Consider the following 24,607-nt stretch of genomic DNA (forward strand, 5'->3'; position numbering starts at 1 on the left):
TTTTCAGTTGTGCAAGTGGTTTTATGGGTTGTGTTTCCTGCCTGTCCCAGATATTGTCTGCCAAAAAGCCTCAGCCTCCCATACTTCTCAAAAGACTGAAGCAACAAACCCTGTAATAGACCACTGTCTGCAAGAGAAAATATTTTGTGTGGTAGATTAACAGACTTCAGCACTCTGGAATAATCTCTTATATGTGTGTGTTTGCAGTTTCTGAATAAAAGAAAAACATCCACATATGAAGACTTTTACATATGTGTAAGTGTAATTACATGAAATTGTAAGAAGAATGCAAAGAAGAGATAAGCAGTGTAAATAGATAGGGAACAATTATTATAATGCCCAGATATTTCTTTCATTACTCTTTTGCTGTCGTTCTGCAGCTTCTAAGTTGGCTTGGGAAATTTCCAGGAACTTGCAAGCTGTGCCAGAGATCAGCAAAGACAGGAAGAACTTGGCAACATTTAGACTCCAGAGACAACTTTAACAAAGCAAAATAATTATTAATTCACCCTATCTTGTTAGCATTCATGGTGAATAGGATACAGAGAGCAGAATTCAGCTCCAGTAGTGGTGAATATTTCTTAATCCAAAGGTCAGAATTGTCAGAATTTGGATGAACTGCGAATCTCCTATTTGTCCCTTCTTTTCACAATTGGACTTTTGATTGCAGAGCACCTCTGATTCACTGAATGTTAGAAATGAAACAGCATTGAAAATTTATTTATATTTTAAAGGATAGCAGGGGAAGTTTGGTAGGATTAACTATGTTTTAAATAGATAACATACAAAGATGAGGTAAATAGGAAAGGAAGTTTTATTTTGAACATTTGATCATTAGTTTATATTTTGAATGAAATCGTAACAAAAAGTTAACTTTTTCTACATATATCCTTGTCTATATATGTGGAAAAAAATGCAAAAGTAATTGATCTTGAATGGAAATTTAGATAGGGAAAAGGAAAAAAAAAATCATGTTTTGGCATTTCCAAATGAGAACTGCCCAAAATTCAGTTAAACTAGCTTTTTTCCTTTAGTTTCATTTTCAGCTAAGTTCAATTAAAAAATATGCTCTTTGAATTCTACCTCAAAACTTTGGATCTTGATAGTTGCCTGCCTCCATATATTGCGGTCAATCCTGAGGGATTGTATTCCCCTCATGTAATCTATGCACATTGTAGGAAAAGAAACACTGAATTAGGTGACTTTTTTTCTAGGTAGTCTGACTGATCTGGAAGGACAACTAAATTGTCCAAAATTCAACACTTCCAAGGTTACAGACTGTTAGGAGAAATCAGATACATTTTTTCTTGAAGAAAAGTGACAGATAATATTTCAAATTACTCTAATCTGGTTTAAGCAGAAAAAAAAATTAGAAAACTTTTTCAATTGCAGTAAATGAAAGTGACAAAACAATTACTACCCAGCTTATGTGTGGCCTAAGTAAAAGAGTCCATGGAGGGTTTCACAATCAGTGAAAGCCATGTAGTTAAGTGGCTTCTTGGGGAATTCAACATCTGCTTGTAGCTCAGTAAATCTACTGACCTGTGAGATCCCACAGGAAGTTTGTGAATGTCTGTATTTATCATCAAAGGGATTGCATTTATCATCTTCATTGTAGTACCCCAACTTGTGATGCTAAGGTATGATTTGCTGAAACGCTAAACAAACAAAATCAGTTTATCTCAGGGAGTTATTCCCTAAAACTATGTATCAAAATACCTTAATGACTGAAAGTCACTAAACTAAAACCTGTTATTTCAGGGAAGAGTTTGGATAAGGAGAAACCAAGTTTTTTGAAAGGAGGAACATCTGAAATGGTGTGAACATTCTCCATTCCATTAAAACAAAGTAATTTCCAAGAACAAAAAGAAAAAATTGTAAAGACGTTATGAACATTGGGACACAAATTACACAGACTAAAGAAATGAATTTTAAAAAAGGCAGAGATAACATTGAAATTTTTGAGTGCTTTAAGTGTTCTTTTAATATAAATTTGAATAAATACATACTGTGCTTTGGTTTTGGCCAAAAATAATTCTTAGCAGCGCATGCCTCAGAGGACATGTAAATAAAGGTCCAGTGCAGCTGGCCAGGGCCTTTGGTAATGTGGTTAGGTAGTGGCATACTCAAAAAACTTTGTATATCTGTAGATCTTTTGAGGCTAAATTCCCTCTACATTTGTCCTGAAGAATAATATCTTCCTCAGAGAGTAATTTTTACTTCTTTTCCCTCCCTTTGAATGGTAGGGTGCATATGGTGCGCAGATAAGTGGCAGCAGGAGAAGTTAAACTGTGCTGTTTGAGTTAGGCCTTTTGAGTTTAATCTCTCCTTCCATGAGAAACAGTTAGGAAAGTTTGCTTATGAGGCTGCTGACACCAATTAATCTCTGGAGAATTGAAGAAATGGATATCAAAAAACCATAAAGCATCCCAGGTGGGAAAAGATTTTAAAAGATCATTTTGTCCAGCATTATATGGAAAATGGAGCCTAGATGAGATGGTTTTTGTTTGCATCTTAAAAGGCTTCAGTGATTACTGAGGAGCATGAAACCTTCTTGCCTCTTGCCTTCTCCATGTAGCTCCCTGTGAAGAAAGAGTCCTTATCATCTTTGTAGTCACTCTTTAAAACTTGCTGAAAGTCTGTATTTGTTGATTGCATTCCACTGGGAAAAAGCAAAAAAATGGTTGGATGAAGAAAGAAAGGAGATGGCATAAATTCTCCACAGACAAAATTTCTACAAGAAAAATGAGGTTTTCGGGGAGACTTGAATATAGGACTCTGCTCTTTTGGGGGTGAATTTGTGCCTTTTCCCCATAGTCCCAGGCTATGTTTAATGGACCGACCACATTTTCACAATGTGTGGCACTAATCCCCTTTTTTTCTCCTTTTTTTTTTACGATCAAAAATCACCAGTAGGTAACAGACTTTACACATGGAATGTCAGTAAAGAAGAATGCAACATAGCTTTCATACTACATAGCGAGGAATTCATGCTATTCTAGTTTGGAGAATTTCTGGATATTCATTCCTAATCCCATGTTACATGTTTTAGTCATGCCTGTGCTGTTGGGGGAGGAGGTGGCTTGTGTCATGCATCAGGTCCATTTAATGAGTCCATATGTTGCAAAAAGGCAGATTGTATGGTTGTAATGTTTAAGGATGGTACTGCTTCTGGATTTCTTCAAGTTATAGAAATGCAAGAGCTCTGATTCATATAGCTCTAAGGAAAATTCAACCAGAATTCTGAAGAACCCACAAGTTAAATAAGGGTAAAAGGCAAAAGACAAAAGGCAGAACTGATGATTGCCATCTATGATAAAAAACAATAGGAGACCTTATGTTCCCTTTGTAATTGAAGAATGATTCTATGAGAAAAGATGAAAGGTATGTGGGAAAAAATAACCAACCATATGTTCCCCCAGCCCTCTTACATCACTAGTAATTTACATAAAATATGAGCAGAGACAGATATAGCAAATGGGTAAGGTGACTGCAACATACTGCTACCACCTGTAAGTGAGCACCATCAATAAACTGCACTCTGAGGCTCACAGATGTGTCATCACAGGCCTGAATAATGGATAACCGTGGCCTACAAGTCTGTATGGAAAAATAAGCAACAGGTGATGGTTGCAGAGAAATAAAATGGTAGGCTTGTGAGTGAAAAACAACCAGATTTGATGCAGCCATGGTATCTTGTAGTGCCAAGTCACGTCATTTACTGTACATATATTTTGCTGCCTTCCCTATATGTTGGGATAGTATTTTGTAGTTTTATAGATGCTTAGAAATAAAAAAGAAACCCAAAGAATTAGATATTATTTTTGTCAGTTGTCGCAGACACAATTCAATGAACTGGACAAAAGGAGTCTCTCCACATGGATAGAAATGATGCAGAGAGTATATAATTTGAAACTTAAAATATTCCTTTGCCCCAATCACTGCCATTTCTGCTTCTTGCTTATTCAGAATCACAAAAAGCATTCAATTAGGAAAGCTACTAGTGTCAGAGAGCTGTTTCTGTTGTTTCTCACCAAAACACATTGATTCTCAGAGCAGGATTGCAGTGGCTAATATTCTGAAAGCTAAAAAAATAAAATTCTAAAACAGGTACCTGTATGTAGGAGTAGGATTTCCACGTGCTTGACAATTCAGAGACACTTTCTTTTCCTCAGAATCAGTTGGAAAAATCATATCATCTGGCTCTTGTACAAACACCGGCCCATAATCAACACTTTCTGTCAAAAACAAAAAGTGATAATGTTTAGGAAAGTTCAAAAAATGTAAATGTATTATAGATTTTATAATGTGAGATTAAAGTACGCATAATTATATTTGTTTTACGAAGTTTCATGCTGCATTACTTTAGATGTTGTATTAAAAAGCAATTATTAAAAGGAAAAAAAAAGAAAGAGAAGACATATAAAATATATCACTAAGTGAAGCATAAAACATATAGTATGATTTAAGTGTTTATTATGCCTAAGAATGGATTTCTCATCAGATATATTTTGGCCTGAAGTCTAGTGAGAACCTCAAGAGACTTAAGAGAAATTAACTCTGCTTATAGAGAGCAAGGTAAACAAAAAATTTCCTACTGCTTGCAGCAGCTTATGTCACAGAAAACTGATACATAATATTCCCTCCCCTTTCCACAGAAAAATAATACACAATTCCCCTTCCTTATGTCAAGGAGTGCTAAGAAAAATCACTTGGAAAATTAATGGCAGCAAATGGTGTCTGTTATTAAATAATATGTAGCTAAATCTGGCATTTCATTTTCCTCCACTGTCTTGTCTAATTTTGGCATGTACCTTTATCTTGATAAGAATTTACATTTCTGAACTAAAAAAAGCTGTACAGACCCATAGAACACATCTGTGATTCCAGTTCATTCATATTATGAAGTGAGAAGTGTAAGCCTTCAGAAAAGTAAAAGGTCACAAGCTGAGTATTCCTGTCATGTTGGTCTGAATGAATAAAATTCTCACTGTGTACCAGAAGTCTCTGGAATTTTAATATTTTTAGGCTTACTCCAGACTCATGGATGATTTAATCACATGGTGCTCTTTGTCTTTAAAGCACTAGCCTGTCTGCAGAGAGGTAGTGGCATTGTCCTGCTACTTGCAATGAAACATATGGGAGCAGGATTTTTTCTGTTGGTTTTAGGGTTTCATATGTTCATGGGATAGATGTCCTCCAGTTCTTACTGAGGACAGCAGACCACATTAAGCATTTTATAATATCCTGCTGTATTTGTCTTACCAACAGCAGCTTAAAGTGAAAAGAGGTATACCTGAAGACTTGGGGTTTGGTCACTCACCTGAAAATTATTTACTACATTTTTTTACCAACTCCACACAGCTTCAAACACATTAGGGTTTCACAGTTTTGGGAACTGAGACCTTTATCATACCAATTTAATACTTTATCATACTAATAATAACCTTTACCATGTTATCTGTGGTTAACAGCCTCAGAAAATCTGAGTAGACAGGAAAAGGTATGTGGGGCTACAAGTCTTGGTACAGAAAAGAAAGACTTGGAGTCTGAAAAGGATGAGAATTGTGGGAGACATGGGTCATAGCATGTTAGTTTTGAGATGCAAATTTCCATGTCTTTAAATTCTTCCATTTGGGGTTTCTCAGCTCTCTTATCATACAGTAAAAAAATGACATGAGAACCCATTATGCTTTTCAAGCTTTCTTTTTAGTGACTACACACTTATTATAGACTTCAGTTTTGTCTTTTTACACCACTATTCAAATGTAGATTTTGAAAATACCTATATTTTCAGGTGTGTATGCTTCTGCTGGAGTAGATTCAAATAATTAGCCTGTTGATTTGTAAAGGCAGCAAATAAGAGCAGAAGCAATTAGTAGTATCTCTTTCCCTTAATTTTCCAGCTTTTTAGCCCTACTTGTAGGACTTTGTAAAGGAGTATGGATTGCTGTTTTGCATATTTATATTAATGTGTAGGTACATTGCTTTGCTTGGGTTTATTGGCAGAAATGTGTGTTCTGGAACAAATATCTGCATATTAAAATAAAACCAAAAACAACACACAAACAAATCAATCACAATAAGTGACTTCTGATATGTACTGATATTATTGAAGACAAAATAACTCCAGTAATGAATTTGGAAAAGTACATCTTAAAATGCCATGGGGAAAATGGATTCAGCTGGCAAAACTTATTTTGATGAAGGAAAATATTGGTACAAACAGTGTGTAGATTTTTTATCATTTGGTCACTTCTTGCATTGCACAAAAGAAAACACTAATGTATGTAGGTGAAAATATACAGAACTGATATTGAACTAGTGTTTAGCAAAACCAAAAATTAATTAGGGATAACAAATCTAAATAATGTCTTTAGATTTAGGTGTTATTTCATGCAGATTAGTAGGCATATGGATAGGGTGAATATTAATGAAGATAAACGATTTTATCTTTTCCCTAGGAGAGACTCTGGAGATAAAATATGATATCACAGTCTAGGACTGTTGGAAAGAAAATAAAAAGGTGCAAGGCTGGGTGCAGGACCAGACCATGGCACACTCTTGTCCTCTCCCTAAGACACTCAGATGTTGCAGACATCTTTTTGCGAAAATCTTAGGATTTTTTCCCTTCTGAGGAGCTGAGGCCTCAGAAACAAAATGTAAACAATGGTTATCTGCTGCTGTGGAAGGCATGAGATGAATTTTTGATTGGCCCATCTTGGATGTTTATAATTAATGGCCAATCAAGGCTGAGCTATCTCGGCCAGAGTCTGAGAGAGCTTTTTTTTGTTATCATTCTTTTCTATTCTATTCTTAGCTAGCCTTTTGAAGAAACCTTTCCTTCTATTCTTTGTAGTATAGTTATAATGTAATATATATATCATAAAATAATAAATCAAGCCTTCTGAACATGGAGTCAACATTCTCGTCTCTTGCCTCATCCAAGAACCCCTGTGAACACTACCACACTCAGACAGAGATTTCTGCAGCTTTTGACTCAGCCATCGACCTTAGGACAAGGAAATACCTCCAGCCCCAGTCTGCAGCACACCATGGTCCCACAGACAGCTGGAAACTCCCCTCAAACCACAGAGAGGGGAGCAACCCAACTCCTCTGTGTGACTTTGGAATAAAACTTCTTGATTCACGAACCATTGCTTGGCTCTTCTGCTTTATGTGGATTTTTGGGGAAATATCCCTGTCCTCATCATTATTGCCCTCATTTTCTTATTGTGTTTATGTATATATCTTTGTACATATGGATATATAAGCTCATGTATGTTTTCTGATGCCTTCAGAGATCCAAAAACATCAGGGTTTTTGCACCCATGGTTTTTTTGCACCTATTGGTCACAGCTAACCGTGACCCATACTCTTTAACAGGGTAGTCCTTCATGAGTATGCATGGCAGTATTTGAGCTCCACACCTCATTTTTTTCTTTCTAACTTATCAAGAACACAAAATTAAATGAATATTCAATATGCATGTTAACATGCATATATTTCAATTTACTATTATAATTTCTCAAGGGAAATATTTCCATTCCTCATAGATGTTTTTACTAAACAAGACACAGAAAACTAGTTGTTTTAAGTGCTATATTATTTAAGAACAGGGATTTACCACAGAGTCTTGGGAATACAGGTGTGCTCTGCAACCAGTAGTGCAGCAGCTACTTTGTGGTCCCCTCACAACTTTTAAGAAAGGCAAGGATATGGAAAACGTTCAAGATATAAGAAAAATCCCTCTTTTAAATTCTTGAATATTCTTCAGAGTAGTTCTTCAATTTTCTTTGAGTGCCAGTGTTTTCCTAACAGCACTTGTGCACATAAAATTTCTGGAACATGCAACTCCTTAGTACCAAGTATTTAAATCCTCATGGGAATGTAAACTAGAATCAGTATCCTGCAACTCAGACAGTAGTCAAAGTGTGGTTTCTCTCTCTCTTATCTACAGGCATTCTTTCCTACTTTTATTCACTCCCTTGGTTACTGATGAAGAAAAAAAAAATCAGATGTTCTTTAGTTCTTCTTTCTGAGCAATGCAGATATCATAACAACAAACTTCAGATGAGAGCAAAGTTTCCTGTACTTTGAATCCTGTAGCAATTGAAATAGTGTAATTCCTCAACAGTTGCTTTCTTGCCACCATTGATAAAAATACATGTCAATTAATATACTGAGAAAATTAATTAATTCCTGGAACCCTGGGAACACAGAGTGGACAGGAAAAATATGACCCTGTTCAAACTCCTGCATTGAAGCTGCACTGACACTATTACTTTTAGTTGGATAATTCTAAGTGCTGTACTTCTAAAGAGGAAAAGAAATGAAGTTATTATAAATGTTTTCTTAAATAAGTACCCTCCAAGATACATGACTGGCTTAATCAGTCATGGAGCCATCTTCTCAGTCTGAACTCCTGGTGGGAAGGAACAACAGACACATTATGTGAGAGGATATGCTCAGGCAGCCTTTGTATATGGGGGAAGGAAATATTCCTTCAGGTCTTCTCCCCTTCTTCTGCTCATGTCCCTTTAGAAGCACTTTTTACAAGATCAGGAAGAATGTTTCCCTATTGCTCTATTTTTCACTCCCATGTTTCAAAGATTTCTTGAGCCCATGTAGAGTGGAAGAATTTTCTAAAGAAAAGCTACGCAGGGAATGTAAAATATAGAACTTCTAAAGCAGCCTAAAATGAAGGATCACTAAGAGACCTTCCATTCTACAATATAGATGATGTTCCTCTGCATACAGGGCCTATCCAGAAAAGTACCTTCTTGACACAATGCAGACCAAACTACAGCTGAATGACCTAGGTGTTAATGTGTTCAGGACACACTAATGAGTTTGAAGAAATTATTGTTGATAAGGCTATACATGTTGCTGAAATCTATATCTAAGAAGAAGTAATTAAAATTAGGCAAAGACATTTCATTTCAGTTTGGTACTACAAATTGAAAGATTCTTTTTGGTATAGGTGGATCACACTATGATGCTACTCACTATCAACTTTGTTTTTGAATTTCTCTCTTCCCATTCTTGATTTTCAGCTTATGCTTGTATGAACTTCAGTCAATTGATGACTCGAATGGATCATCTGATTACCTTTGTTATCGTGGAACCAGACAGGAAACCTGTTCAGTATATTCAGAAATATTTTTGATATATATTCACACTGATTTAAATGGAAACCTATTGCTTTCCCCAGATAAAAGCTAGAAGCTATTTTGGTTTTTTGTTTAAACACTGAAAAACTGTATTAACTTCAGCGGCAGTACTTATTTTACTGGTAGATCCTATGATATAATCTTTCACCTTTACACCTAAGAAATAAAAAAATACTATTAATTCTAATATCACTATCATATGTCAAAATATTACGAATTTCAAAATTTCAATAAAATAAAAAAGAAGCCCACAATTCATCAAGGCAAAATATGAGTGATTAAATCTCTGTGTAAAATATTTTGAAATTAACAATAGTTGCTGAAATTAACAATAATTATTTTGTATATATAGAAGCAGAGACATTATATATATATATATATATACACACACACATATACACACATGTATATTTCAACATATGCATTTCTAAAAATAAATTTTAATCTTTAAACTGTCAACTTAAAAGCTGAGAAACTTTGAGACTCCTTTTGAGGTAAACTGAGGCTGATACACATGCCTCAAGGTATATTTATTGATTCTAGTATGCTGCATGGTGGAACATTGTACAGTACACGCATTATTAAGTTTATACTGCAAAGATTAACTTATTTTCTCACATTTTCACATTTACCTTTTCTGAAACATGTTTATTTGCTTAATAAGCAAGATGATACAAGATTTTACACTTTCTTGAAAATGCATTCTCTATTCTGAAACAAATAAATCTGTTCTAAATTTAGCTTATAATATCTAAACTGCATGCCATATGAATCAATGCTGTAAAATATTTTTAGTAACAGAAAAAAAATTAGTAGTTTGTGTCTATAATTCAGACTATGTATGTGCTGAATCTAGCAGATGGTGGGGAAACAGGAATTCTCATTTTACAGAAATTACATTCAGGTCTTGCATATCTTGGGGTCCATTGATTCAAACACTCTCAGTTGTGACAGACTGTTTTTCATTTTCTTGCAAAGTGTGTCAAACCAAAGATGAAAGGACAAAGAGAGTCCTTATTCAAGGTTAAGTTCAATTATCTTTACTACAGCAATTCCAAAAGTTTTTGGAACAGTAAGAAAATATAAGAGTTTGCAGTTTTATGATTCTTCAAGAATATTTAATGAATAATTCATACTTTTTATTCACATTTTTTAGTCATGACTTTACACATTGATACATACTTTGAAGAGAAAGACCACATTGCCTTAGCTGCATGTTTACGCTAAATAATTCCAGATAATTTAAAGTCAGCAGTGAGGTAGAGCACAGCTCTTTTAATTTGAGATATCAGGAAACATGTGTTGAATTGACAGTGCAAATGAAATAGCATCAAGTCAGTATAAAAGGATCTTTTTTATAAGCCATGTCAGGTGTTTGAACATGTCTGTTGGGAAATAATTTGAGAAGTCACTTGAGAACTGGTATAATTCAGCAGCTAATAAAAGTATTCTTGGGTGTTTTTTATGACAAACTTCACTCCTGAATTTATGCCATATATTAGACATTTGAATTATGCAAATTCTACATTATAATAATCTAAAACATGTTTTATCTCTTCCTAAAAATGTCCTCTTACTTGAAGCAGTGGTGTCTTTTTACCACAGCTTGCTGTAACATTTCCTCATTTAGGAAGTCTTGGCTGGTAAACATGGCTTAACTCTATCATCACATAGCAGTTTTAGGATCATAACTAGAATATCCTTACTTCAAGACCTGTAAAACTAAAATTTAAAAAAAAAAAAACAAAAAACAAAAAACAAAAAAGTACCTTTAGACTAAATCAAAATCAAGAAATTTAGAAATACAAGTGTAATGACTGATAATTGAGATAGTCACTTATTCTCATAATATTCTATATAAAATTCTCAGCTTCTAAATATCAAAGTTATTTATTCAGGATCAAGGTATTAACAGAAGTGAGAGAGATTTAGAAAACAAGTTACATTCAGCTGCCATGACCGATGTGTTCAAGTCCTCTTAGATGATGCAGATTATCCTACTTGGTGACATGCTGATCTTTTCTAAATACTGTCTCATACCTATGCTTGTGCTATGCAGGCACTTCAGTTAATCAAGGGCTTTTAAATATCATCAGGTGACTCAGACTTACCTATTTCTACAAGTGTCTACACAGCTGGATATACCATGATCTGTAAGCGAAATAAATCTCCTGGGGCTATTTTGTGTAGTGTTTAGAAGAATGGTGTTCCTCTCTTCTAGGTCAAATACTCTGTTCTTTAGGCTTATGAGGCATTTAAGGTATTTAGGCCTTATGAGGTCCTTTTACAATTTTGTCTACAGTCAGTGGTTTTTCACTTGCTCCTGAGAAACTGATCAATCTCAACTGCTGAGCTGCAATGTGGCCCCAGTGTTTTGAGGAGAGTCAAGACTGCTGACCTAAATCATAGATCATATCTATGGTACAATGATCATCCCTGAGCTATGATCTCACTGCACATTCTGGAGATGTCCAGGATTTCTAGTTCTAGCTTGCACCATATTATTCAGATAATCTGTATTTTTTTGCTTTCTCCTTCAGTCTTTAGACATTCATTTTGTAAAAGATCAGGATAATAGACTATAGTTCTAATAATGGACATTAATTTTAACCTGTTCTTAAAAGATTGTCGGGGGGGAGTTATCAGTGTCTGGTGTCTGACTCTAGTCACTGCTTAAACAAATATTACAGTGGAAGGACAAATGTAGAAAAATGCCCCTATCCCAAAAGTGGTATCAAACAGAATTTATCTGCTGACAGGATTAAATTGTTTCTTTTCTAGATCAAACTTTATTCAGGGAACATATTTATGCTTGTATATTACCCATTTTTCTACACAAACCACTTGCATACGCCATTAATTTTCAATAAATGCAAGACATTTTCTGGGGAAAAAAAATAAGACTTTGTTGAGTCAAAAAGTAACCTGTTATCACACTCATGATATTGTGTGAATTTCATTGAACTGCACACTATTAATCACAATTCTTTCCTATTTTACACCCTTAGATGTAAATGAGGAATATACTTATAATATGCTTATGTCTCCTCTAATCTCTCCCTCCCTCCCCACCTCCTCTCCTTCCTTCCTTTTTTTCTTTCTGGCTTTCTATCTTTTTTGACTGCAATTCAGGTAATTATTGTCACTAAAGAAATGGTACTAGAAATGTGGCTTCTTAAAATGTAACCAAACATGAGAAAATATGTATTGTTTCTATGAATTATTGCATTTAGAGGTGAACGACATCATATCATACCAGAAACTCTATCCAAGCATGCACATCAGTACATGCATGACACAGTTGACTACACAGAAGAGATAATTTAGAGAAAAAGTAGTTTTATAAGGTTTATCCTTCATGTTTAATTTATATTACTGGCATTCATGATTAAATTAAAAGATTCCAAGGAGAAAAATTTGCTTAGATTTTACTACTAGATGAAATTGTGCTGTAATGGAGTTTCAAATCACTGGTTTGCTATTTTCCTGTAGCAACACCTGCATAAAACAATTCTGTATAGGAATCTTTAAGAAAGGATATTTTAACTGGTGACTTTAAGGCTGTTCTGAAGAGCCTAAAGGAAAGCAGCTCATTTCCTCCTTGTGACATTTAATAAAATTCAAAATTGTGTCTGAGAAATACTGAAATAAGCTGACAAAAATACACTGATTTTGAAAAATGTTTCCAAGTTTTAAGGGGGGGAAGCTACACTTACCATCATGTTTGAAGGTCTCTGAGAAGTGGTAGAGGTTTGTTGGGGAGTGATAATGTTGTGTGGATCCTCTCCAGCCTGGTGAAGATACACTTCCTAATGAAGGACTGCTTAATCGTGGTCTGTTCTTTGTATTAAATGAGGCTAAAGATGAACTACCAGATTTGATTCTTAGGATAGCAGCATATGATGTGGGGAGACCAGGAACAGCTTCTGAATAATCTGGAAAAAAATCCAAAAAACCAACAAGATGTGAACACTGGGTAGAGACTAAGTCTGTCACTTTGCAAAAGAATGTTTAGTTAAGCAGTAGAAAAGCAGAAAAGTTTTATCTATAAAAGGAGTGACAGAAACATACCAGGCTTGATGAGAGACTCAGCTTCTGAAAAGAATTGGGTATGAGCATGGAGCTCTGAGAAAATTTCCCTGCAGCTTCACCATAATATACAAATCAGGTATTCACTAAATTTCTTACTTATGGAAACATGAGTTTTCAATGTTTTTAATTCTCTTTATATGACCCTGTATTTCTATTTCATAGTGGAAAGGTGTCTGCCAGGCCACCATCTTTCCTTCACAGCCTTCCTTCCGTTTGTATGTGAAATGCAGAAACACTGACTGAAAATAAATGTGCTTCTCAATTCAACACTACTCTGCAAATCAAGCAGGCAAGCTAAATGGGCCAAAAGTACCTGTATGCACAAATGCCTTTCCCAAAAACATACATATGCTAAAGTCACCTCCTCTGCTGTCTCTTCAACTTCCTTTTTTTTGCCTTTTCTGACTCTATTTAAAATTTCAGCGTTTACAAATAAGAATAGTGCCCAAGTTTTCAGTCCCTTTATGACGTCAAATATAAAGAAAATAAATTACATTACAATAGATTAAAAACTATAACTCAGGACCTGCAGGAACAAAGTAGGCAGAAGTATGCAACAATATTAAGGAGGTTAGAATAACATTCAAAAATATAATTCAGAGGTGAGCAAAGGGATCCAGACTACATATCCAGTGCCTATGAAGGAACAGATCTTTTAGAGAGCAATTGGAAGTGTCATGAAAAAAAAAAGATCTCTGTTCTGTCATCTCTGCTGGTGATAAATATTTAAAAACCAGACATCCTTTTCACATTGGCATAGTATGTAACATTTGTCATTTTTAGGCTGTGACTCTCCTTTTTGTTTGCATATGTAACACAAAAAGCCACTCTAGTAAATAGGATTCAACAACACTTAAATAGTCCTGACAACTTCTTTTTGCTGAAATATTTGTGTAGTCAGTTTCATGAAATGAAGTTGTTCTGTGCTGCCTCATCAAGTTAAGAAGACTGCAGTTCTTCTTCTGCTTAAAAATAAAAAATTATTCTATAATTCTTTGTTATCTAGCAGAGTGTGGAACACTACTTCTGCAGTGGTAGTCTCAGGGTTTGAAAGAAAAAAAGAATCTGCTAGATCTCAGATAGTATGAATGCAAAGTAGAATGGGAAGAAAGAGAAGGAAAGGGTACAAAAGTCACGTGACGTGGTGAAAAGGTCCTGCAGTAATGATGGCGTTACAGAATCTGTTTTCTGACCTTCTATGGTATAATTGCTTTGTTTGGCTGCGATAGGCGATCAGTGTGAAATTTCACCCTGACTCCAGTTGCTCTGTCATGCTCACGGGGATGCTGTATCTGAGTAAAGTTTCCCTTGTAAAACATAACTGGAAATGGTTAATAAATTATACATAAGGAAATATTTCTTGTTTTGTTTACTGAAAGTCTGTAGCCTGTGATCATTACTGACAACTACAGCAGAAAACACGCTCACCTGAAAACAAAACTTACTTCCCAATTTGAGCATTCACCTTCAGAGATTTAGACTTCTGAACTGCCTAGTTACAGTGCCTTAATTAGAATATATTTTTATTGGAGTACTATTTACAGTAAAATTATTCCTTTAATTTGGTTTGGATTAGACTTCTGAGATTTGGGAGTATAAATTTATATATTCCATTATTTAAGTACATAGTAGTTAAACTGCTGGAGAATAGATATTACTCTCTAATGTACTTTTTTACTTTACCAGTCTACCCTAAAAATCCTTGAGAAATTTCATCAAAAATACTATGGGTAGTTCTCAAAATGCTGCTGTACTTGAGCTTCATTATGAAATTATGTTTTTCATAGTCTCATTCTGAGAAAATAGTTAAGTATTTGGGATGAAACATCCAAAAATTCCTTCTGCTGCATGATACAGATAAGGAAGATATAGGCCCAAATGGTAAGGATATAAAGTGGCTAGAAACCAGCCACAATAAAATTAGTGGTTTGGGTTAGCCTTCATATTTCTTTGAACTACAACTATCAGATTTATAGTAATTTTAACAGTGGTATGACACTTTTAAGATAGACTATTTCTTTTTAATTTTCTTAATGGATTTCCAACACTTATCAGCAACTTCCAACTTATCAGCAAACTGATCTAGTTTTGGTAATTTTTTAATGATTCTGTATTAATAAATTAGTTCATCTCTTCTTATTTCCAGCTCATGCCTCTCTTCAGTCAGATTGATCAGATTCAAGACAACAAGGAAAAAAACAGTGCCATAGGTAATAGAGAGCCTGTGTTCCACTGATTACCAAGGAGGTTTTTTGGTCTTAGAAAAAACCAAAAATATGAATTTAAAGATAATTTGAAAGAATTTTATTCCTGTAGTTTGTAATATGTATGTCAGATTAAATTCAACTTCATTTCATGTATGCTGTTGGGGGAGAACAAGGCTTACTCTGAGGGAAAGAGGATCACAAGACAGCAAATTTTACACAAGTTCCTTGGGTACAGACCATAGGTGCAAATATAAGCCACAAATACTACCCTGTTATATTTTATAGCTTGTTTTTAAAGGCACAGCATAGCTCAATAGAGTTCAAATAATGGTACACAGAAATTTGACCAAAATGCATTCTTTATTTAGAGAAGTGACAAGGCAAATTCATTGAATCAACCCCAAAATGTCTTTGAAAACTGTCTTTGTAATGTTTAAATTTATAGAGAGTAAAGGATTCTGACTTTTGGTGTGATGTTTTGTTTTCTTTTATTCCTTTTTTTCTATAAGTGACTCCTGGTCAGTTACTAACTCATTGACATTTCTCAACTATCTAATTAAAATGTAGACTGTCTTATAATACTTGCAAATGTGACCTTCATTTGTGTATTTTTGCGAGCTAGCATGTTTAATCAAATGTCACTAAGAATGATAACCCATTTTTTTCATTGTAACTTTTAATTACATTGTTTCAGTGAAAGCTTTCAGTCATCTCAGCTTATGGAAATATGTGCATTCATTCTGTACAGTGGATTGTATCAGTGTTGCTCCTCAAGTTTTTAAACAGACATATATTTCTGCTCTGGTCTGTGCATGCACATTGGTTTCCCCTTAGACTGCTCAATGACATGTAGCTTGGCAATAACTTGGGAGGAGATGCAATAATAGCAGAAATCTGTTGTTGATAAGGTGTCCATACAGGTCATCTCCTATGAGAACTAGGATCACTGCTAAAACACAGCAAAATGTGAATAAATAATACTTTTCTGATGAAATTGTAATAACTATAACAAAAAAGAACCCAAAGCAGACCCAGCAAAACACCAAAACCAAACAAAAACATGCACAAAAAAATTTCAACCAAAACCCAACAAACCAAACACACACACAAAAAATCCCCCAGAACTAAGGGGAAGCCAGTAGATTTCTCAAGAACTCGTTAGTTCATCTGATCCTCCTCTGTGTATTTCCTACTGTGGTGCTTTAGTTTATCTGAGAGAGATTTTATTCTAAAGTTGCTACTCTATCCCACTTATCACTGAAAGCAATAGACAATGCAATATCATTGCATTTTCTATTGACATTGTCTATTGACATTGCATTGTCAAAATCAACAAAATCAAACTAATCATGCGATGGAAACTTTCACTGGAGACCTCATTTTGAATATTTGGATTCTGGATGTCAGCACATAAGGTAGTGAGGCTGGGCTCACTTTATAGGCAGTAGAAAGGAGGAGGAAAATGGCATGTGATATTGTAGGCAGTCTCAATAAATGGCTACTTTTTGCCACAGAATGTAAAGGAAAGTAAAATGAATAGCTAAGATGTCAAAATTTCAACTTTTCAGATCTCAGTTGTCTTAGCCATGGAATTATAGACCCATAAATGTTGGAAAAGACCTCCAAGACCACTGAGTCCAACATTTGACCTATCACAGAACAACTAGACCATTGCACTAAGGCCTGTATCGAGTAATTTCTTGAACACCTCCAGAGACAGTGCTTCCACTGCCTCCTTGGGCAATGCATGCCAATGCTTAAACACCTTTCCAGCAAAGAAATTCTTTTTGATGTCCAATCTGAACACTCTCTGTTGCAGCTTGTGTTTATGTTCTCTTGTCCTGTCACTCGCTGCCTGGGAGAAGGGGCTGACTGATTTTGTTGCAACCTCCTTTCAGGTAGCTGCAGAGAGTGATAAGGTACACCCAGAGCCTCCTTTTCTCCAGTTCTCTCATCATAAATCAATCAAGCTTCATTTGTGTCTTTCCTGCTCAAAATATTTGGTTCTTCTGCAAAGGAGTGAAAATAAAGAAATTTTAATTGCTTTTCAAAGAAGCAGTGGGGGATGACTTAGAAGCGGGAAGTTCTCAAAGAAAATATGTTGGTGATCCTCATCAGCCCTTTTCACCACAGATATGATAGTGTGAGAAAGGGAGAAAAGTTATGTATGCAAGGTGGTCTTTCATTGGGGAAAAATATATTTTTTGCCAGGTCTTTCGCAAAAATAAGTAAACCTTCAATCCAAAAATTGTTCTGTTGAGCTTTTCAGTAGTCCGCTATTCAAGGAAGATGCATGAAAATTTAACTTGAAAATCTGCAATAGCTTGTCACTTTATAGAATTTGTCTTTTTCTTAGAAATCTGGCCATACAAGGCATCAAATTTAAGAACATAGGATATTGTAGACAGACACGGGAAAAAATAATTAGGGATATATGTTATTTTCCTTTAAAATAACAAAGAGGAAATGATTTGAAGACTTAAAACATTGACTCAGAGATGGTAAAGAATATTTCCAGCGGCAATTAGCAATTGAATCAACATCATTGGAATATTATACTGTTAGAGCTAATTTAAATGTCATGAATTTTTATGAGGAATTATTTTGACTAATATAAAGATGCTTTTGTAGAGTTATTCATTGCTTCCTTTCCAACTCGAAAAACAATCTAATTTTCCTCTTACTTCCACTTCATCCTCATAATTCAGCAAATAGATTACTCAATATATGCCCAATTATTCCCACTTTGCATCCAACATATGACATACACCAGAGCAAACAAAATGCACTTTAATACTGAACACCTTCTGCTAGAGAATGCTTCCGATTGCAGTAGTACAAATAATAAAAGTAATAATATATTCCAATTATGGAACAGCATTTGTCCGAAGTAAAGTGGTTTAGAACTGAGAAAAGTGCTTTGAGTTTATTGTCATATTTTTTGTCTTGTTTAAATCATGCTAATGTAATATACTGAATAAAATGAGCTAGGGTGTGTTTCTGCCATAGCATAGGCTTCAAACACAGTTGTTATGTTCAGTGAGTGTTTTGCACCTTTTTTTGAAATTCACTGAAGTCATCTAATGAAAACTGCTTTTTAGAAGTAAAAAATATAAAACATTTTGAAGACTCTTCTAATGGTATTATTGAAGAAAAATTTTACTCCAAAGAATAGCAACAGACCCTTATTATTTAGTATATTCCATCTAGTTAAACATTTTTTACTTCTGGCTTTTGCACTCGTGAAGACCACAGGTGGGTCTGACACTTTACCCCTGCGTGGATTGTTTCTGCCTGTTTGTCTAATAAAAAGGAGTTTTAGGTCAGTTTTTCCTGAAAAATAAGACTTAAAGCAAACAGTGAAGATAGCTGAGGGGACTCAAGAAATACAGTGTAAGAATTAGCTTATTTTAAATACCTTGTGATCTTTGACATGAAAGAGGGGTGCTATTGACTAGATGTAATTTGTTGACATTTATGAACATGTGCTTTAAGACACCCATGTAGGTTTGGTTTGTCAATTTTAAGATATACTTCACTGTAGCACTTCTTCAGGTGCTTTCCATATGATATATTTCAGCCCAAACATGATACATATTCTCTAGCAGGGAAGCACGGAGCATTACTAATGTGAGATCCATAGATTAGCCTACACTGCATGCTTTTAATTGAAACCTTAACTTATTTTCCCCATGGCTGATGATCATCAGAGTGAGCTGTCAATTTTGAATGTGAAGGGAGAACCTAGTGCTAAAGGTCAACTATTTCAGCACAAATCAATTAAACTAATTAGATGGAGAGAAATCCTTATTTATATCTCTTCCTTCCTGCAATGATATGCATATCAATGTTAGTGGGGAAAAATAATAGATCAATCCACAGCAAAGAAGAAATTTGTAACTGACTATTTTAATATAAAATGTAAATATAAAATCATTTGTCTGATTTATAAATACCATCATCAGGCAGTCAAAATCCTAATAATTAATTAAGCAATCAATCAATCAATCAATTAAAAAGGAAACAATGTAATGCAAGTTTTTCTTTTCCCTGTCATACACATCCTTACATATTAGCCCAATTTGGTGTGTTTGTGTGTCCATTGGAAACACAGTCTTTAATCCCCTTTAAAAAATCTATCTCCAAGTTAAAAGCTCTTTTTTTTTGAGGCAGATAATATATTCTTCCCTACCCTTGGCTCCTCCTGTAGTTCTTTGTGGTTTGCTTTAATGTTTGCTAAATATTTTACAACACACTCTTTACCCTGGCTTGCATCTTTGAGACCTTTTTGTGGCTCAGTCTTCCCTTAGGAATCCTGTGAATTAATCACTGGATGTACTGTCAGTGTAAACAGCTATTGCTAGCAATTAAACAACTCTTACATACATAGAGTGAAATTCATTCTCATGCTCCGGACAAATAGTCTTGCAAAACATTTCTTAAGTACTTTTTAACATTTAAAGTGGCACCTAGATCTACAGATTGTTAAGGAGGTAGTGTTTTATGTCACTTCTGAACTGTTTTTAAAAACAATAAAGAAAATAAAAATCTAAAAAATCCTCACCCTGTTATGATGGACATTATTCCACCATCCTCCTGCATGGACACAGCTGTGCCATACAAATGTACATGCCAAAACGTGTCTCGTTTTCTTGTCAGAGATGAAATAGAGATGAAAGACATAAAACCTTCAAAGCATCAAAAACTCCAGGATTTGCAATGAAATAGAGTGCACTGTGCAGGCATTTGTATTCTCACAGGGTAAATCTGTAACACAGGCACATCTGCACACTATGAACATCCCACAGTCTCTTCATATGATTCTTCATTCCTCTTTATTCATACTGGTTGGTTTTAACCACTGGACCTGGTGCCTGCTTGTGTGCATTTCCAACTGCAAGCCTGTTCTGGTGGTGACCCTGGCCCCCTCAGTGAAGTGTTTGCAAATTCAAAGGAAAGCCATCAAAAGGATGCAGGCACTGAGAGAGACAAGCAGCTCCTTGAAGGACACAGACTTGAGCTGTTTCTACAGTCCTTTACAATGAGAAAAAGAGAGGCTGTACAAGTGATCTCCAACAAAGAGTGAATAATTTCAAGATAGTAATAGGAGCACTAATATAATTTCCAAACACAAATGTTTTGTCACACAAAAAGTGATAAGTGTAGTTTAATAATTAGCTAGCTGGTGGTTTCCTAAAGTTTAGAAATGAAGACTAATTTTCAAGTTCAGCAACAGGTTTTAGGGATGTGAGGCTATTTGGAATAATGTTGCTTTTTCAATAACTTTTAGAAAATTGAAGGATCTATTTTAGAGGTGTCAAAAACGTTCATAACCTATAGGTGCCATATATGTTTATGGTAATTTGCAATTATTGTTCTTATATATACAGATTATAAAAAGTTTAGCCTATTTGAGGAAAATGGAAAAGGTTTTACATAAATTTCCAGTGGCTAAGAATAATGCTTAACATGGAAGAGGGAAATTTTTATGTGTTACATGTAAAATGTAGGCAGATTGTAACTGCTTTACATATTATACATACAAGTAAAAGATCTCAGCATTACAGAGAAACCTCACAATTTTATTCTACGGGGTGTTTGAAGGAGAATGGAGGTCTGCATTCTTAAACAAAGAGCCACATTCAAAATGATATGACAATACCATAATGCAGCCCAAGAAAATATCCTGTAACATCATTCCATCCAGCAGTGGCAGCCACACACCTCTTTTTAGGCTAGTCAATGACTTGTTACAGCTCCAAAGAAATTATCATGAGTTCTTTGCCTCGTGTTTCAATAAAGTCATCCTGAAGAATTACAATTAGGAATTAAAAAGAAGAAATACATGATAAGATATTTATGAAATTGGAACAAAAGCATGTTTTCTTATTACTGACAGCAACAAAAGGTCTAAAAATAAAATTTACCTGGCAAACAAAATCATTATAAATTTTTATGCAGAATTTTAATAAAATATATAAATGTATTAGAAAAAGCTATGTGAAAAACAAATAATCTGTAAGCATTGGCACTGTAGCAGATGCAATTTTACTGCAGTTGGGCCAGCACTGAAAAAGCACGACAGACACACTTGGCCTCTATATGTACATCAAGTGAATAAGCAATGAAAATGCAAAATACAGCAGAAAAAAATCAGCACAGTTGATTTTAGAAGTCAACACAGAGGATTTTCTAAAGCAATCAGAACTACATTTCAAAGTAGCATTATTTGGTCAAGGACTTAGAGGAGTACACATAGGAAACAGTAAGAAAAGACTTGTCATGTCTTGAATTGTTTTGGATTTATTGCTGATTTCCATTTCAAAAGTAGTTTCAAATATGCAGACATGGAATATAGCTGGAATTTTTAAATAAAGAAAATTTTGAAATCAATCAAGTTTGACTAAAATGTAGATATCTTTCAAAGAGAATTTATAATAGTTCTTTCCAGTACAACCAAATTTACTGCTCTCATATAAGTAAATTTTTAAGTATGAGTAACATTGAACAGAAAGATTTATTCTAAATCATCTATTTGGTATATGGAACTTTACCGTAAACACAGTTAGTGTGCCTGTTTTGAAGCCTGAGGTTATAGCTTTCATTTCAAAATCCTCTCTATAAAGAAAAGATAGTGAATCAGTAAGCCTTGTCATTTCAAGGGAATTTGCATTCTGAGGGTTTTATGTTCCCATCTATGGTTTTGCATACCTAAACGACCATGAAAGTCAATCATCACAGAGAAAAATCTCTGCTTACCTGAAATTTCTCTTTCTTTGAAACTATTAAGTTTAGAGAACCATTATTCTGAGAGGTTTCAGCTAGTGTAGCACAGAGTCAGACAAGACCAATCAGTCTTGTAGGGAGGGCATATTTTGGGACACATTTCCAGACACATGATTTCTAGAGCCAAAGTATTTCTACCCAGTTTTGATGCAAAGTAGCTTGAGGGGACAAAGGTACAATAACTTCTAATGAAGCATAAGGGAAATTCAACTGTGCAATAACATAATAAAATCTTTCTTAGCTTAGTTCCAATCTCTATTTATCTCTAAAGCAGGTTGAATTTGTGGACCTAATTACTCAAGAAAGTCAACTTCATGTAACTCTCTTTTATTTGTTTTCAGACTGGAGTCCACAGATCTATGACGATAGAACCTCCACCACCGTGTACACACGGGTCACCTATGGCATAATTCTGACACTTTGGTCTCCTAATTTTAACAAGGAAAACCTATATTTCTAGTATTTGCTTCTTACATATGGGTAATTTAGAATTTGTGTTTTCTGCTAAGCAGACAGAGATTTCTGTTTTGGGACCTTTGAACATTTACACAGCCCATAGGTAAATTTCAGAATTGTCACCATCACCCTGTGTATTCAGATTTCAAAATTTTGCAAACTCCCTTTGAAAAAGGTCTTCACTCAGTGGTCAAACAATGTTTTAAATTACTAATGTGTCTTGCATCAGAAATACAGACAGTTCCTAGACATACTTTTAAAATTTTATTATTATGTGAAAAAGGTATGCATTTTTGACAGTTACTGTTTTAATATTTAATTCTTAAACTTTATTTGAGCTGCTGGCCCTCTTGTTCTTCAGGAAAATATCATAAAGGCACATCTGGAAGATTCAAATATATATTTTTCCTCATGTCTTTTTAATTAATTTTATATCCCTTGTGTATAAATGAGTAGAACTAGGTCCTAAGTATTATCTCCCTAAGGCCTTCCATGAGGACAAACAAAAAAAAAATTTATATTTTATTATTAATTTGTTTACATTTTTGTAACTTCCTCTAGAGGGAGGAAACTTAAGCAGAGAAATTTTAGAGCATGCAACTGGCTCTCTAATTTTCCCAAGCCTGAACCTTTTTGCTTCCTTTCTTACAATTTAACGCTTTTGAGAGGCTCTCTCAAAGAGAGTAAAAGCTCTTATCCTTGCTGCTACATGGAATCTGTGTAGGTCAGATATTTCTATGCCTGTGCTTTTTAGCTGTCAACATAGAATGCAAATTGAATTTCTGAAAGCCTTGGTAGGTGGCAGCAGGGAAGGACTGTTTCTTTCAAGTGTCATTTAAGAACAACTGATGGCGGATTTCTTCATCCTCCATCCTTTGTCTTCTGTCAGGGAACTTTTGGGATGCAGAAAGTTGGTGGGAATAAACATTATGGTCTGATCCTGTGGGCAGCAGAATCAAAGAGGTTCATTCATTTCTTGTGCTGTTTAACAAGATTTGCATTTATCCAACTGTTTCAATCTCCATTATTTCTTCAAAGGAAGAAGTGAGGAGGCCCTCTGAAACTGAAAATTCTTGTTCACTCTGCCTAAGCTTGGAGACTTGAAAATACAACTTTTTAAAATGGGGGAGTGTCTTATGTTTATGCTCATTATTAGCCAGTGGAACCATATATGAAGGCAAATCTCTGCAGGATTTTAAACTTCGATATTACTTTTATTTTTTTTTATCCTCTCACATTCCCTATAGATGACTGACACCAAACAGCATTGGAACAAGAAAAGAAAGAGAATAAACAAGTAGAGGAGAGAAACTGTCAAATTTTAGGTTATGGAAGATACATAGACTTAAGAAGAAAAAGATAGTGGCTCAGTTGTGTCTCTCCACTCTGAAATTCACAAAAATCACTTTATTCTTGCCAACAGAGTAGAGCAGAAGGGAATATTGAACACATGAAGAGAATCAGAAAATCTGATATAGTGAAAGCAGAGAAGTTAAAAGAATCACAGTATATTGATGAGAGTTGCAATAAAGATTAAAATCTGTCTGGATACATTTGTAACTGTCCTATAACTGGCAACAACAGAAACAGGAACAAAATACGCAGTCACCAGCATAGTATCCCTAGAGTTAATAAATAATTATATAGACAAGATTGCACCCAGACCATGAATACAGGTGAGCAAATAATTCTAAAAAGTATCAAAATTCTACACCAGCAGATATACTGTATTGTACTTGGCAAAAACACCTGCTTTTTTTTTTTTGTAGAATCAGATATCACCATTAGGTTATTGATGAGCACTCACTAACACAGCAAAAAATAAATATCAGCTGCTGCTCTTACTTTAACCTCTAAAAATACATAGTTCAGACTAAAAAAATAACACCAGCT

At 34.7% G+C, this 24,607-nt stretch overlaps 1 protein-coding gene across 6 annotated transcripts in view; it reads right to left on the reverse strand.

Annotated features, from left to right (window-relative positions):
- The window catches only part of CNTN5 (contactin 5), a 606,500-nt gene that overhangs the window by 218,668 nt on the left and 363,225 nt on the right, over positions 1–24,607 (reverse strand). For all 6 annotated transcript variants that reach the window (XM_077173968.1, XM_077173967.1, XM_077173966.1 and 3 more), the window contains 2 exons: positions 12,890–13,108; positions 4,115–4,238 (listed from right to left, as the gene is read on the reverse strand). In XM_077173968.1, coding sequence (XP_077030083.1) covers positions 4,115–4,238; positions 12,890–13,108 — 343 coding nt within the window. The remainder of the gene's footprint in view (positions 1–4,114; positions 4,239–12,889; positions 13,109–24,607) is intronic.

This window comes from Agelaius phoeniceus, chromosome 2 (assembly GCF_051311805.1).
Source record: "Agelaius phoeniceus isolate bAgePho1 chromosome 2, bAgePho1.hap1, whole genome shotgun sequence".
Lineage (NCBI taxonomy): Eukaryota > Metazoa > Chordata > Aves > Passeriformes > Icteridae > Agelaius > Agelaius phoeniceus.